Source organism: Bombyx mandarina, chromosome 01, assembly GCF_030267445.1.
Source record: "Bombyx mandarina strain Sakado chromosome 01, ASM3026744v2".
Lineage (NCBI taxonomy): Eukaryota > Metazoa > Arthropoda > Insecta > Lepidoptera > Bombycidae > Bombyx > Bombyx mandarina.
Window position 1 is genome coordinate 10,648,861 of NC_143208.1, and position 15,077 is coordinate 10,663,937.

The window sequence follows — 15,077 nt, forward strand, 5'->3', positions numbered from 1 at the left end:
AACTAAATAAGTAATTATAAAATAAAAATTTCATTTATATTTCAAAATCATATTAATATAGCAACATGAAATATATTATTTAAGATTAGATTAAAACTAAGTCAAATACAGTCCGTCACGTTTTTGTAGGGTTTGTTAATCTAGTCAGTTTCATGAACGTATTCTTTATGTCTTTCGACACTCTAATACTGCTTGGTATTCCTAGCATGTGACCAAGCAACAGTATTGTTCTATCTAAATAACTTTTCTTTATTTGAGACATGTATTTTTTTTAAATGTTGTAGGTAGTGCCTGTTTTTCTTCTCCTGGTCGTGTTGAATTTTACTACCTACAACTAGGAAGAAATATTGTAGTACCATTATTACGATGGTAACTAGACATTCAAATTAGTATATTTAAATTAGTATATTCATTACTAACTATTATTCTCCAATTAGTTACTTAGCAGTTTTTAACCTGGTTCAATAAAAAAGAGAACATAATCACTTACACTTACTAACCGGTAGTGAAAGATTATTAAACTCTAAAGATCAATTTACTTTAAATAGTTCATATTTTCTTTTATATCGTCATTCTCTGCGGCATTTAATTTTCATATGCCTACAAGACTTCTACCAACATAAAAAGAACTAGGAACGGTTCGACCTAATCTAGAAATAATTAAGTTCTATAGTTTCAATGGATTTAGTAGGAAATTGAAAAGATTGCGCACGCAGTGAAATCGTAGACGTCACAAAACAGATCTATATTGAATGTAACTATTCTGAAAACCTTTTAAAAATATAGATATTACTTCTTAGTTTTCATAATTTACAAAAAAAAATATTGCCTAAAAATATTTACTAGAAAGTTATTGCGCATATTTAGTTCTTTTCACCTTTGCCTACATTAATTGTGATTTTTTGATTTCTATTCATAAAATACAAATAGCTCTCAGAATATACGCCTTCGAAAGGAAAGAGACAACGCATGCGCAGTGCTCTGCGCATGTCTATTCGTCATTCCACAATTCTCGTTCGCTTTGGCCGACATCGCGGAAAGATATTTTTTCTCAATCTGTTAAATTTTGCCAACGAGATACTGTGCTTATAGTACAATAAAATGCCTAACCAAGTGCTAACTATCGAACCACAAAATGAATTAAAATTTAAAGGTGAGAATCATAATGTTTGATTAACTTTACGCTATTAATCGCCGCATTGAAACTTGTGAAGCAGACATAGGTCGTTAGCTAGATGCTGACAAATGGAGTTTCTATTTCCAGATATCGGCTTTTTGTTAAGTTCCGGTTTTTTCATTATCTTTTGTATATTATCCAAGTAGAGTATGTATTTATTCCGATTACTAATATTATCAACTTTAAATGAGTCCTAGTCATATTAATATATCTGTGGTTCCTGGAGATCATTTTCACAAACGTAAATGGCTTAGCTATAATGTGCGATACATACGCTTTGTATTTAATTATATTAGTACAGGCTGTTACATTGAAAAGTAACTATCTTAGAAAGTGTTAGGTATTTAAACAAAATAAACTAGTGGTGTTGGTATTTTTTTTAAATCTGATGCTTTTGAATATAGGTACATAATTTAAATAGGGACTGAAATTTTTGAAATTATTACATGAAACAAAATGAATGTCTAGTCAGTAGTAGTATCAGATAAGACTATCTATTCTTAGTTAATTTTAATATGATTGTAAATGTGATGAAAAAACATACATAGCAACCAAAAAGACTACTGTTAGGAAAGAGGCAACACTAAAAACTGGTAACTTATTTATATTCTAAATGCAGTTATAATTTTTCACTATATTTCAACTTTGACCTTTGACTAATATTTAAGTTGTATGTATTTTATTGAAGTAAAACAAGTTTTCATTTATAAACTATAAAACTTTACGTTTGTGTGAATAGAAAGTGAGAATGAACACATTAGAACCAGATCTTTTTTCATACTAGCCATTTAGTCTACAGGACATTACATTGCTGTTACAATCACAGGTATAACATATTACTATGACCACAAGCTTGTGGTTGTTTCATATCTTCATTGCACAGCTATGCATATTTTTAGTACAATTTCTATTTAAGGCAGCCTGTTTGGCCCAGTAGACTACTGAGAAGCGTAAGCCTAGTGAATCGGGGATAGAAATTCACAGTAAATGTAGTTTCATTTTAAACATATTCAAAATAACTTAAGAATTTACATGAATTATTTAGCAATAGACCTTTAAATTTTTTTTCTGTATAATCTGAAAACTCTTAGCTTATTTTGTGCAACTTCATATATATATTATATCATTGTAATCTTGACTAATTAATTTTATCATTAATATTATTGATTCATAGTAAAATAATTGTATGTATATAGGTCTCTTAATTAGACTAATACGTTAACAGCTAATGGGTAAAATGACAAAACATAACGTTAATGTGCTTGTAGTAGTCATTACCTTAAACTTGTAGTTTCTTTGTTTATTTTTTCATTAATTATGATACTTTATCTGTTTTGCAAGCATCAGTTCTAATAGGCAGGAATATTGTGTATTTGTAGTCAGAAGAATAAACATTGATAACAATTTCCCTAGAAATACACAATGGCTGATAATAAGCTAGATTTGTATGCAGGAACTTGATTTTGCCCTAGACATTGCTGAACAATTCGGACGTTAACCACTCACCACTATGTGGGCCAGATGTTCTGCCTACAAAGGCAATAGAAATAAAAAATATTGAGTTTTTTTTTGGAAATTATGTATATTTTTCTCAGTGATGAATATCTATATATTTAGATAAGTTAGTATCTAAATCAGTCTCTGAGTGCCATAGTACAGGAAGTCCTAGTTTGAAACTGGATTACTGTTTGTAACTTGTACCTAAATTAAAATATTTTATTTTATAAACTAAAAACATTTAACAATATTTTAAATAAAAACTGGGAACAAATTATGCATGGTCATGCGGCTCCGACTTAGGATTCCCTGTGCTATGGGTACCAGAGACTGACAAACATGGTTACCTGTTTTTAAATATATACAGATACAGATAATAAACACTTAGACAAAGAGCAAACAAGTTTGTTCAACACGACCCTCGACACAATTGTCAGGGGTGCTAACTAGTATGTTAAATGTTGAAGTATGCTGTAATGCCCATATTGTTGAGTAGTGCATCCCATCTAGAACCTCACATCTCTCTTGTTGCCTGAGTTCACATCAGAGTCTATGTACAACAAACTAAATGGATACTTTTGGGACTATGATATTGACAATAAATAAATAAAAATATTTCGAATATCAAAGACTATTATTAGTAACATATTTAAATTACTATTATTCTAAAATCTGGCAATCAAGCTTTAGTAAACTAATTCATTCATAGTAATGGGGAGTTTATTTTTATCCATTGATACAGTATCACAATAAATATTAGCAACTATAATTTTATTAATATTATTTATTAGAATCATATACTGTACTAGAATACCATATTACTGTATATTTCATTATACTATGGGCAAATATTTGCGTGGTAACCACTGTTTAATGTGTATCTAAATGCTAAGCCTCTATATTATATTATATATATTCAAATATATTTATGTGTATTCACTGGTATAGGGAAAACTAGTTTTCGTTTTCTATTTATATATTCTTTCTTTTTGTGAATGAACATAATCATATAATTGATTATTTTAGTTAATTTCTCAGGGCTCTTTGAGCATGGTTGCACAACCTACATGAGACTAACGAACCCGACAAACGATACAGTGCTATTCAAGATCAAAACAACAGCACCAAAGAAATATTGCGTGCGTCCCAATTCTGGAGTTCTTGCGCCAAATTCGAAACAAGAAATCGCAAGTAAGTTTCAACACAATTTCTACAAAATATTTACTGTGACTGTGATTAATTGATTAATCTTATGAATAAATTTCAGTTACTCCGCAACCTGTATATTTGGACCCCAATGAAAACCACAAGCATAAATTTATGGTCCAAAGTGTAATAGCTCCAGAAGGAAAAACCAACATTGATCAAGTGGTATGTTTCACCAAAAAATTTACAATTTTATAGGAAAAGTTAATAATATACATATAAGCTGTGATGTCAAATGTATCTGTTAAATGTTTACCTTACGTAATGTATGTTATGACGTACAGGAAGAACATCCTTGACGTGTTACGACAAGTAGCGAAAATACAAATACCATTGAATTTGCGTGTATGTATTATTGTTCTCATAAATTTACGCGTGAACGTGACGTATGAAGTCATAAGTATGAATCGTTAATTCTAAAACAATTAACCCACCGCCAGGCCATAGAATACCCTCTGATTTACTTTAGCCAGGTGCTAATAATAAATTAACATATCTGTTACAGTGGAAGGAGATAAGCCCCGAGCAACTCATGGACTACAAGCTAAAGTGTGTCTTTGAAACTCCGCGTGGCACTAATCTTAACGTAAGTGATTTTTTTAAATTTCAAACAAAACGAATTTGACGATATCAAAAAATATATAATCTAAACTGGACTTATTTTTATTCTAAACAAGCAGCGCGCTCCGGCTGCGCTCTGGTCTTTAACAAAAATTTCAACGATATTTGACATTGTTTTATTTTTTTAAATAAAAGAATACTTATTGCGGCATAACTATAATAGTTAGACATTTGTGTTCTACAAAGTCGTATTTTTTTAAATAAAAGAATACTTATTGCGGCATAACTATAAAAGTTAGACATATGTGTTCTACAAAGTCGTAGTACATTATTTTATTCTACCATCAATAGTTTTCGCATTAGACATAAACTATATTTTTTTTTGAAAAAAAACACTCGGGAATAGTGTAGCTTCCAAACAGTGAAAGATTTTTTCAAATTGGTTCAGTTGTTTCGAAGTTTAGCCTATTCAATACAAGCCAAACAAACAAATCTTTCCTCTTTATAATATTCGTATAGATAATTTTGTTTGATCATTAAATTTATTCACAGGATTCTGGCGATAATGCAGCCCAGAACGATGTCACCAAGAAACGAGTTGCAGTCGCAGAAGACGCTAAGCCTGCCGCTAAGGTACGTCTTAGTAAATTGAACGTATATATATCATGTTTTCGTTGTCACTAGTAATAGTTTGTATTCAATGGATCCCAGTCTGCTTGCTATACATGCATGATTCTAAACGTAATTATTATACGATCGACGTTACTTGTGAGCTTTTTCGATTTTTATTTTCATTTTGTTTCCTTGAATTTTTTTATACTGAAGGATATTTCTATATCGGAACAACATTCATTGTCATTATACATTTAAAAGTCTGCCGGTGACAATGTCGGATACGGAACCCAATATTTAGCGGGAAAATGGTGAGTTCGAGCTTGGTGTGTCATCTACGTTGTCTTACAGGACGCCGTGAAAGATCTCATCCAGCATGAAGATAAAAATAAGGATGATGATCACCCTGTTGCATCAATAAACCTAAAAACGGTACATAACTAAATAGTTTTATTTATAATGTTATTTTATAGGTGAAGGGTTTTATTTGTATTTCATGTATTTTGTATAAAAAAAATTCAACTTCGTGTCTTAACTTCCACGATCACCTCTTCATGAAAAACTTGCAATTCAAAACATTTTTCGTGCAAAACATAATCATGCCACACTATTTTTATTTCATTTTTTTTGTTACTTTTTCAATATTCCTTCTCCTTTATTATTTTTTGTTAATCTTCTCAACTCTAGTCACAATAGAGACTCTCGTGCATGTAGTTCATTTATTTCCACTTTTCATAATACGTTTTCGTATTATTTCCATCCACGTTCCTTTAGTTTACTTAATTTTTTTCTGCTATTCTGTCCTTCCAGACTAATACCAAGTCTGAAAACGTTGAAAGCGATCTGCAAAAGGCGACTTTAGAAGTAATACATTTGAGAGAAGAGGAAAGCAAGTTAAGACATGAAAACCTGCAATTAAAAGTGAGTTTTTATGTTTATTCATATTTATTATTTTTTGGTTGCCTATTATTGTATGTGTGTACCTACCTGCATATGAACTAGCCCTCGCTTTGATGTATTTTACAGGCGAATGTTTTAGATTGATTGCAACAGCGAATGTATTGATGTATGTTGTATTTAATAATGGACGATCTTTAGAAGAGGCGATAAATTGATAGACTTAAAGTGGATCTGTACGTTGGAGATGTTTATCAATTTGTCTAGAAAATGAATTGGAAGCATAGATTGGACGACATTGTAACCGCTATTGCTCCTCCACGCGAACAGTTAATTGTTTTTAAATTGTGTGTATATGAGTTCTCCTGCACTTAAACAAGTTTAATGTATTGTCCTAAATTACTAAAGCAATAAAAAAACACTCGTAAACGCTATTATTATACTTGTTGGTATTTTTATGCACTGATTAGATTAAATAAAACTGCATAACTACTAAACTAAAACACACAACATTATTTTTGAATATAAACATACTTTATTAAATACCGAAATTTTAAATTTCAGTACTTATCATTAAAACAAATATAAAAGATTGCAAAAAAAAAAAATACAGATATTTTTTTTTTAAAATTGCTGTGAAATAAATAAAATACAACACAAATATTTTATGGGACGTTTTGAATAAAATTAACCTATAGACAAATGCTCAACAATATGTAACATAAATTTTAGTATGCAGGTGAACTCGAAACCGCGTCAATGGAGAAATCTGAAATTAAAATTGCGCGAAATAAAACCGTCACTTATTTAAATAAATTAAAATAGCTTTAAATAATTTCTTCATTCACCAGTATGGCTTTTACCGGGACCCTTTTGTTTTGTTACACTCGAAACAGATAATGCAATCATCAAACGCCAATATGAAAACCCAATAGAATTTACAGTGGAAATCCTACATATTTATGCGCGTTGGTTTTATAAAGCTATAGGCAGCGGCTTGGCGCTGCCCCTGGCATTGCTGAAGTCCATGGGCGACGGTAACCACTCACCATCAGGTGGACCGTATGCTCGTCTGCCTACAAGTGCAATAAAAAAAAGCTCATTTTTGCCGCAAATTTTAATAATATAGTCTTAAATCATGAGATAAATGTGACATTCACTAATGATAGTAATATAAAATTATTCAAGCACAGAATAATATGTACTATGTTAAAAATGAGATATGTAGTTCTTTAAGGAACAGTTCAACACAAAAGTAATAAACGCTTTAAATTTTTATTAATAACAAAGTACGAAAAATAAATTTAGACTTTATTTCAATATATAATAACGAGCATTCACACTATGTGTTTCTAGTTTACTGATTGATATATTTAAAATAGTAACTCCCTAAACATTACTCAGTTTTTTTTGTAAGCTAATAAAAGGTAAATGAGTTCACACTGTCCACTTGGTTCTAATGGGTTTCCACAAACCATTATTCACTTTAAAACAATATTTATCTCAAATAAAATAAAAAACCACCTTATTTGAGGATATGAATAGTATTTTGATCAAGATGTAAATTCAATGCAAGCGGTAATGTTATGCTTTTGAATCGGCTGAATTTACGAACACGCTGTATATCTTACAATCACATTATGAAATTAAAAATAATTAAACACTTAACAAAAATCCCGAAATCTGAATAATACAAATTTCGAGAAAAGCTTAGGTAATTGACTATGAGATTCCATATTATTATCATAGTTCAAAATAAAATCGAAGTTTGTTTGATAATATGCTTAGTCCCTATGCGAATTGCGTTACTCTGTAAAATTTTGAGCATAAACAAAAATTTTAATATTTGTTGCTGGTTTCGACTGCGTGGCTAATGAGAGATAACGTTGTGCATCGATAAATATCATTGGTTGCAGGAGGAGTTACTGCGCTTGCGTCAGTCGGCAGGCGGGGACGGGCGCGTCTCGCGTCCTCACTCTTACGGTCCGGAGAAGTCGACGCAAGTCACGATTATGCCGTGGGTCGTCACCGCAATATGCATGGCCATCATTGGCATAATTATTGGCAAGTTCTTCATGTGAACAGCCCCCAGGCCCCGCGGTCACCTGGCAACACCTCACAGATACCGCTCTTACGACACTCCCGATGCATCCCTCTCGCAAGGCAGCTTACGTTTTCGGTCAATAGTTTCTATGTGCGGCTCACGATTTTGGATGAACTTGGTTTACACAGGATCCGTGACGCTGTATTTGTTTTTGTTGTTGTTTTGCTTGATTACCTGCTTTCTCTGCTTTAATTTGGAGGGACGTAGATTTCGTTCTCGGTTGCCGACAATTTTATTCAGATTTGTTTTCGCTATCTCGGGATAATCGTAACATCACCGATTATCGATTCTTTATTCAGACTACTAATTGTTTGAGTGGTGGGTGCCACAGTTTACTTTCTCTATTAAGAACTTCCATTCAGCAATATACTTTGAAGTAGACTTAGAATTAATGTATATTTTGCATTTTATTATGTCCGATCAAGATATGTAATTGCTCTTGGATTCTTTAAAATAATAAATATTTAAAGTGTTCACCAGAATGATTACTTGTGAAGTGAACATGAATATTTAAACTTTATCGTGATATAGTCATCAGCGTCTACGAAGCTATAGCGCACGGGTTTAGTATGAATAGAGATCTAGAACCAGCTTGTAAACGTGTCGAAATATCTTATTTAATTTTTTTTAAATAATAAAATAAAAGTTTCAACTTTTTAACAGCGTCTCATGTCTTTTATAATACGAGTTAACACAATTGAAAAAGTTTGTACTGTGACGTCACAATTCTTATTGTACGAACGTATTCATTTTTAATTGTGTTTTGTTCACGTTGTTATAAACTATACATTCTATTATTATCGTTACACCTGTCATAACTTCCAGCACGAATGTAACATTGTTATAATAATTAAATATATATTTAAACATAAATAAACGGTATATATTTGTTAGCAGCACGTAAATACAATTTAGACATTTTGTATATCGTGTTTCGGGATTATATTTACAATACTGTAGAGATCATTTAGCGGAACACGTGCCTAGTGAAGTGATACCATATAAAGTTTATCTAATTCGATTTAAAATTACCACATACACACGTGTCGGGTTGAACTTACAAACTGGAGTAATTAAATTTTAAATAGTTGTTTTAGACCTAAAATATATTTTATTCCGTTTCGATGTGTTTAATTCTTAACCAGATCTAGTTGTATCTGATCTCATATTATTATTATTATTATTCTAAATGAATGCAATAATTAATATAGGATGGTAAACATTATATTATCTAATGCACTCCAGTTGTATATTTCAAAAATCATTTTCAAACTGTTTTTTTTTTCGATTCGTGATCCGTTGAAAACTGTAGCTGTGTTGTATTATTATATTTTGTAATGTATGATGGACGAAATTATTTTACTATTGTTAATCTTCACAGTGCCTCGGGACGATACCATCTGGTGATGCGATAATAAAGATAAAAAATATTAATAATGAATAGATAAAACTTAATTATATTAAGTGTGAGAACATAAATTAAGCTTCCTTAGATTGGAAATATTATTGTCAGTTTAAAATCAGTATTCACGAAATTGTGTATTAGCTATTGGGTGGGTGCCTCATTAAAAACTAGCTTAGTACTAATTTAATCTCTGAAACATTAAATTCTATGGCGCTTAGCATTTCTATTGTAAAACATAATAAAAATATTGACCTTTTTATTAAATTAGATAAAAAAAAAAACAAAAAAGTTTCGTTATTTGAGTGTTTTGACTAAATTAAAATAGGTAAGGTTCTGTTATACGTTTTCAAATTTATAAACTCTTCCATCGTATAAAAGAAGACGTTTATATTGAAAACAAGTTGACTGCAAGCATGCTTTGTATCGAGAGCCTATTTCGGTTTCAGTCGTATTTTCTAAGAGTTGCGAAATTTATTTACTTGTGGTTGCTCATTCTGTGGCGCGACCTGCTGACCCATAGCAGTTTTATTAAACGGTAATGCGTTTCGTTTTATTCAAAGGCGTTTTTTACTTTTACATCTGGTCATCGGTGATATGGAGCGCCACAAGCCATAAACTGTTTTGACATAGAACTGTCTACGAGGTTTTGTCCTTTGCCCGGTGACGATAAACAATACAAGAGTATGCAATGCTGTTAACGCGTTAACTTCCGTGTAGGTCACCGGTGCCCTACGCGACGCACTCAAGTAATTATTTTGATTTCTGTTACTAAGCGTCTGGATTGCCTGACTTTGCCTTTTTTTGTTTTTAATGCAATTTTTAATCTTTTAGGCCTCTTAGGAATAGATTAATTTTTAAAATCTTCAGATTCGTCTTTCCCAGAGTCTACTAGATATTCCGGTTTCTTAGTAATAAGATCGAAGAGAAAAATCGACATAATTACTTGAGGGCGCCGTGTAGGGCACCGATGACTTACATTGCAGTCAACGTGTTAACGAACGAAGACTTAATAAGCAGTTTAGACAGCTTCGAATGCTGTTTTTTTAAGTTAGGTCACTCCTCTCGATCGATTTTGGTCAATCAAATTGCTTTCTGACAATGTGTAAGAGATGTTCGGGTGCTCTCTGAGTATGTATGCGTAAACTTCTGAATAGCCCAGAGCCATGACTCGACTGCGCATCTCAAATTTGCTGATACCATTGTAGCTTAAAAGACAGCTACGCCAAGTGAAGTGTTAACAGATGAAAATAAAACTGCCATAGTCCGTTAATTGACGTTGAAAAACTAAAAAGTTGACTCAATAATAGGAAAATATACTAATAGAAAATCTACCGAAGCAGAAATGTTCTGAATAAAATGTTTTTAGTGAATTTCATTTCATGTCAAAACACTATTATATAACTACTACATGTTAATTGACCATAAATTCTCTTAGTTAAATAGCAACAAAAATTTGCCATTTGTAAGATATAAAACTGTGAAAAAATTAAATGGCTCTACGCAAAGGCCTTAAGCAACGATAAAACTTAATTTCAGGTTCATCAACCTAATTTCAAAGTCGAATTGTTTCACAACATTATTTTTAAAGCGTGCCACCACGAATTAATGTTTCATAGATGTTACTCTAAATGTTTCAATTACATTTGTTAATAAAATATGCACACGAACTATTATAAGAAATGAAGACAATGTAATTTTCTTAGAGTTAAAATTAAAATTTCAGACCTATTATTATTGGGCTTTTATAACATTACATGAAAGGTCGTAAATTTTTACATTGGTCGTTGCTTGTATTAACAAATTGTATTGGAACATGTTTACTTGCGGAATTTTAAAACAACCACAACGAAACATTGTAAATTAATCGTAACGATAATATTAGCGACTCTTAAATTCGAAATTGTAGATTTTTGTAAAGTATTGTTTTATTATCTTGCGAGAGTTTGAACGTATTTTCTACTTTTACAGATTAATGCAGCAATATTGATCTTAAGAAGTTTTTATTGTATAACATAATTAGAATGTGCCGGGAGTGATTAATAGGCAGTGAGTGAGGAGACGCTTTCAACATTTTCTATAGGGTTTTAACGCGGACAGTCTGGCTTTAGCTGAGCCTTAAAATAATAAGTACATGCTATCAAAACGTACCTGTTTAGCATTAGTTCGCAATCAATGATTTAAAAATTATCTGATTTTAGTTGGATTGAAAGCTCAGCTAATAATAACATACATATTATTATATATGTGAAGAGAGGTTTACGAATATAAGAAATTACATTGTAACTTGAGCGTGGTTTGTTTGTCATTTTTCATAGCACATTTTTATAGTAGTTTACTTCAAATATATTTAGAAAATTTCACTGCATTTTTAATTTACTTTCCAAGTGGTGGTTTGATTGTAATTAAAAGAATTGTATGTTTCTAGTTTCCTCGGTCTTGTTAAATACGTGTTGTTAAAACCCATTGACATTATATGAAGCTAAGAGTGAAACCGCGGGTGCGAGTGCAAATTTATCTCTCACTGATTGCTGTTTTCTTACGCAGTTTAAACATTCGTTCCGTGTGAAAAATTGGGAAACGGCGTTGTAGCATCTTTATAAATTATCGTTCGCCTGTGATTATCAAAACTTGAAGGATAACTATGTAATTTTGGTGTTTTCTTTGGTCTAACCTTTTTTTCTCACTGAACAATCTGCATCTATAACATCTTGGATTTCACTCAATCCTACAATCGCATCTTAACGTTGGAAATATCTATTTCATCATTTATGCTTTGTAACATTTAATTTATTTTTAGGATTTGATGATGGCCGTATGCGCCATCCTCTGTACTAGTTTTATTTTATTTAACAATATGAAATTTAAATTTTCCTGACGATATTGTTGTTATATTTAAACTATTATGCTGTATTGTATAGTTTTTTCTGAATAAAAGACTTAATTTATGACTTAATTTTAATACTATTCATACGTATGGGTATCTACCCATTGCCATAATTATGGTCTACATATAATACAATGAAAATTCTATGCTGATGCTTTATAAATTGATGTTATTGTTAGCGATTCAATAAAGTACAAAATACTAGATGTTTATTTTCAGAAACGATGGTAGTAGATGGATGGTAACGAATGGTAGGTATCTAGTTTCGGGTTAATTTGAGATGAGCAAAATACCGTTTATTCCAAGCCTTATCTGAGGGTATTTTGCATTATGAAAAATTTCACTGTTTTCAGAATCCATAGGACACGCTGGATAACCCACAAGGCGTAAGGTAATGTTTCCCAAACCGAAAAGTTTGAAACCGAGAGCACGTGAACTTAAGCGAAAACATTTCTCCGAACAGTATTTTGATTAATTTTACTTAGCTGAGTAGAAATAATACTATTAATTTTTGTAAGTCTGTATTTGTTTAAATCCGAAGGCAGCTGGCGAACGTCTCACTATGAAAGCGCGTCAACCGATTTACAACGTGATGCGTGCAGCGCAAAATACTTTAAACTAAATACTGTTCCTGCGAAATAAATTTAGATCGCCTTTTTTAAAACAATTTTCAGCACTACCAAACCTTATTCTTCCCACAGGGTATTGATAAAAAACAGATGGCTCGACGTATTCCCAAGAGTATTCGAGAGTTTACGCGGTGTAAGACGATCGCACCCGAGAATATTACTAAGCTAAACACAAATATGTCACTTGTTTTAGTATGTTAATTTTTTTGAAAATATGTGGCGGTGCTCTCGTTCCCTTTAGAAGATAGATCCTGCTTTTCAAGACGATTTTAATTTTGTTGCATTGCGCTCAAAGCATTAAACACTTACCTTTTTTTAGACGTCGCGTCTGTTTTATAGTAAGCTTAAGAAGCATTAGAAGCTGTAGTTTAAACTCTAAAGCAAAAGACGACCGGTATATTCCTATCGATATCGTGTATACAACTGAACTTGGTAATTTTGTAAATGAAAAAAAACTAAAGAAAAAGAGTAAAAGAAGAGAAAAACAAGAATTATACGATACCCAGAAGTAGTACATACCGCAGAGATCATCCTGCACTCGACACAAGTAGACTAAGCAAGCATCTTACCAGAGCACGGACGCTTCAACATAATTCAATTAAACTAAATTTCTAAGGGCCTCAGTTAATTTTGAAATAAAATTTCTAATTGAAGTTCGCATGAAATATTTGCTTTAAATGAAAAATATCTCGAAAATGAGTTTTGTCTAATATCTACTTAAAAACACGTCGAGATCCGACTCCTCTTGCCCTCGAGTGCCCAGGTGATGCTAAACTTAATAAGATTTAGTACCAGTAAAACCAAAGCAAGATTATATCGGCACAAGATCATACGTTTGTATTGTGAGAATCAACAATTTTGTGTCATTACCGTACCATTTTTGAATACGGGCTATGTGTCAACAGCTTATTCTGATATCAGCCAAATATAAAGATATGCCGCGCTATATTATTTATCAAAACAAACCCTCATGAAGTATCAAATGTTGTCTGTACTATTAATTGCATTATCTAAATTTACTCCACTGGTAACAAAAGTATGGCAAAATTCCGATTGGCCTTAGTAATAAAAAAGACTATACCGATGGGTAGTATAACACAGTCCGAACTTTTTAAGAGCACAGGGAGTGGATCTGAAGGATGCGACAAGACCTAATTGGGACCTATGTCGAATTAGCAATTCTATACCATTTCATTTCATTAACAATATGTATGTACTTAGTCTGGCCATAAATACTGTTACAAAGGAAAACAAAAAAAATTCTATGGCAAATAACATTTATTACTTTTACAGTGTGTTAGTTATTGAATATGGTGTTGTTAAGGGGCTTCACTACTTTCTCAAGAAAGGTATCTTGATACACTTGTGCCGATGTTTTGATACCTTTTTCACAAAAGTATGGCTCAGTCACTCCTTCATTGCTAATACCTCACCAAACCATCACTGAAGTCGGATAGTGCCCACGTTGCACTCTGTCGACTAATTGGGAAGCTTCCTTAGAGCTTTGAGCATAAATACGGTCGTTTTGTTTGTTAAAATGTTGCTCAATTGTAAAAATGTTCTCATCCGTAAACAAAATTTTTCTATGACCTCCCTTTGCGTACCGCTTCAGTAGTTGCTTCGATTTTACCACCCTATTCTCTTTTAAATTATCAGTTAAGAAATGACCAGTACGTCTCTTATAGGCTGCAAGTCCTAAGTCATCTTTTAAAATACGCGACATGGTTGTAGGTGCTATCTTCATCTCCCGAGATAAAATCTTTTGCTTTCGGACAGGTTTTTTTCGAATTCTTTCCCTTACTGCTTTGGCCATCTTTTTCGTACGAACACTACGTGGACGGCCTATTCATCATATCATTGCACCTATAAATAGCCCGGTACACAAACATTTTACCAAGCGTATGGAGAGTTTTAAAAATTTCTTTTGGCTCCATACCTACTTTGTGTAATGCAATCACAGCGATTCGGTTCTCTTAATCACCCCACTCCATTTTAATATCGCAAATTATTGTACAATAGCGACCCGCCCTCGCTTCGCTTCGGAAACATTAAAACACACATATAACAAAAAATAAAAATAAATAAATAAATAAAAAAAAAGTAGC

General features: G+C 32.0%; 1 protein-coding gene across 3 annotated transcripts; it reads left to right on the forward strand.

The window, feature by feature from the left end:
• Positions 1–935: 935 nt before the first annotated feature.
• Positions 936–11,819, forward strand: Vap33 (VAMP-associated protein 33kDa). 3 transcript variants are annotated; one of them, XM_028177135.2, is made up of 8 exons: positions 936–1,153; positions 3,701–3,865; positions 3,942–4,045; positions 4,386–4,466; positions 4,994–5,074; positions 5,405–5,485; positions 5,864–5,974; positions 7,867–11,819. In XM_028177135.2, the coding sequence occupies exons 1-8, from the start codon at positions 1,102–1,104 to the stop codon at positions 8,029–8,031; spliced, it is 840 nt and encodes a 279-aa protein (XP_028032936.1). In that variant the 5' UTR covers positions 936–1,101; the 3' UTR covers positions 8,032–11,819. The 3 variants fall into 3 exon arrangements, with proteins under 3 accessions (XP_028032936.1, XP_028032937.1, XP_028032938.1); XM_028177136.2 differs by having other exon boundaries at positions 977–1,153; positions 3,713–3,865; XM_028177137.2 differs by lacking the exon at positions 5,405–5,485 and having other exon boundaries at positions 979–1,153; positions 7,867–9,747.
• The last annotated feature ends 3,258 nt before the right edge of the window (positions 11,820–15,077 follow it).

Bases quoted from the DNA above. Each gene is read 5' to 3' on its own strand.
- Vap33 (XM_028177135.2), top strand. From the start codon at position 1,102: ATGCCTAACCAAGTGCTAACTATCGAACCACAAAATGAATTAAAATTT. The intron at 4,467-4,993 runs GTAAGTGATTTT...ATTTATTCACAG, and splicing joins CGCGTGGCACTAATCTTAAC to GATTCTGGCGATAATGCAGC. The intron at 5,975-7,866 runs GTGAGTTTTTAT...CATTGGTTGCAG, and splicing joins ATGAAAACCTGCAATTAAAA to GAGGAGTTACTGCGCTTGCG.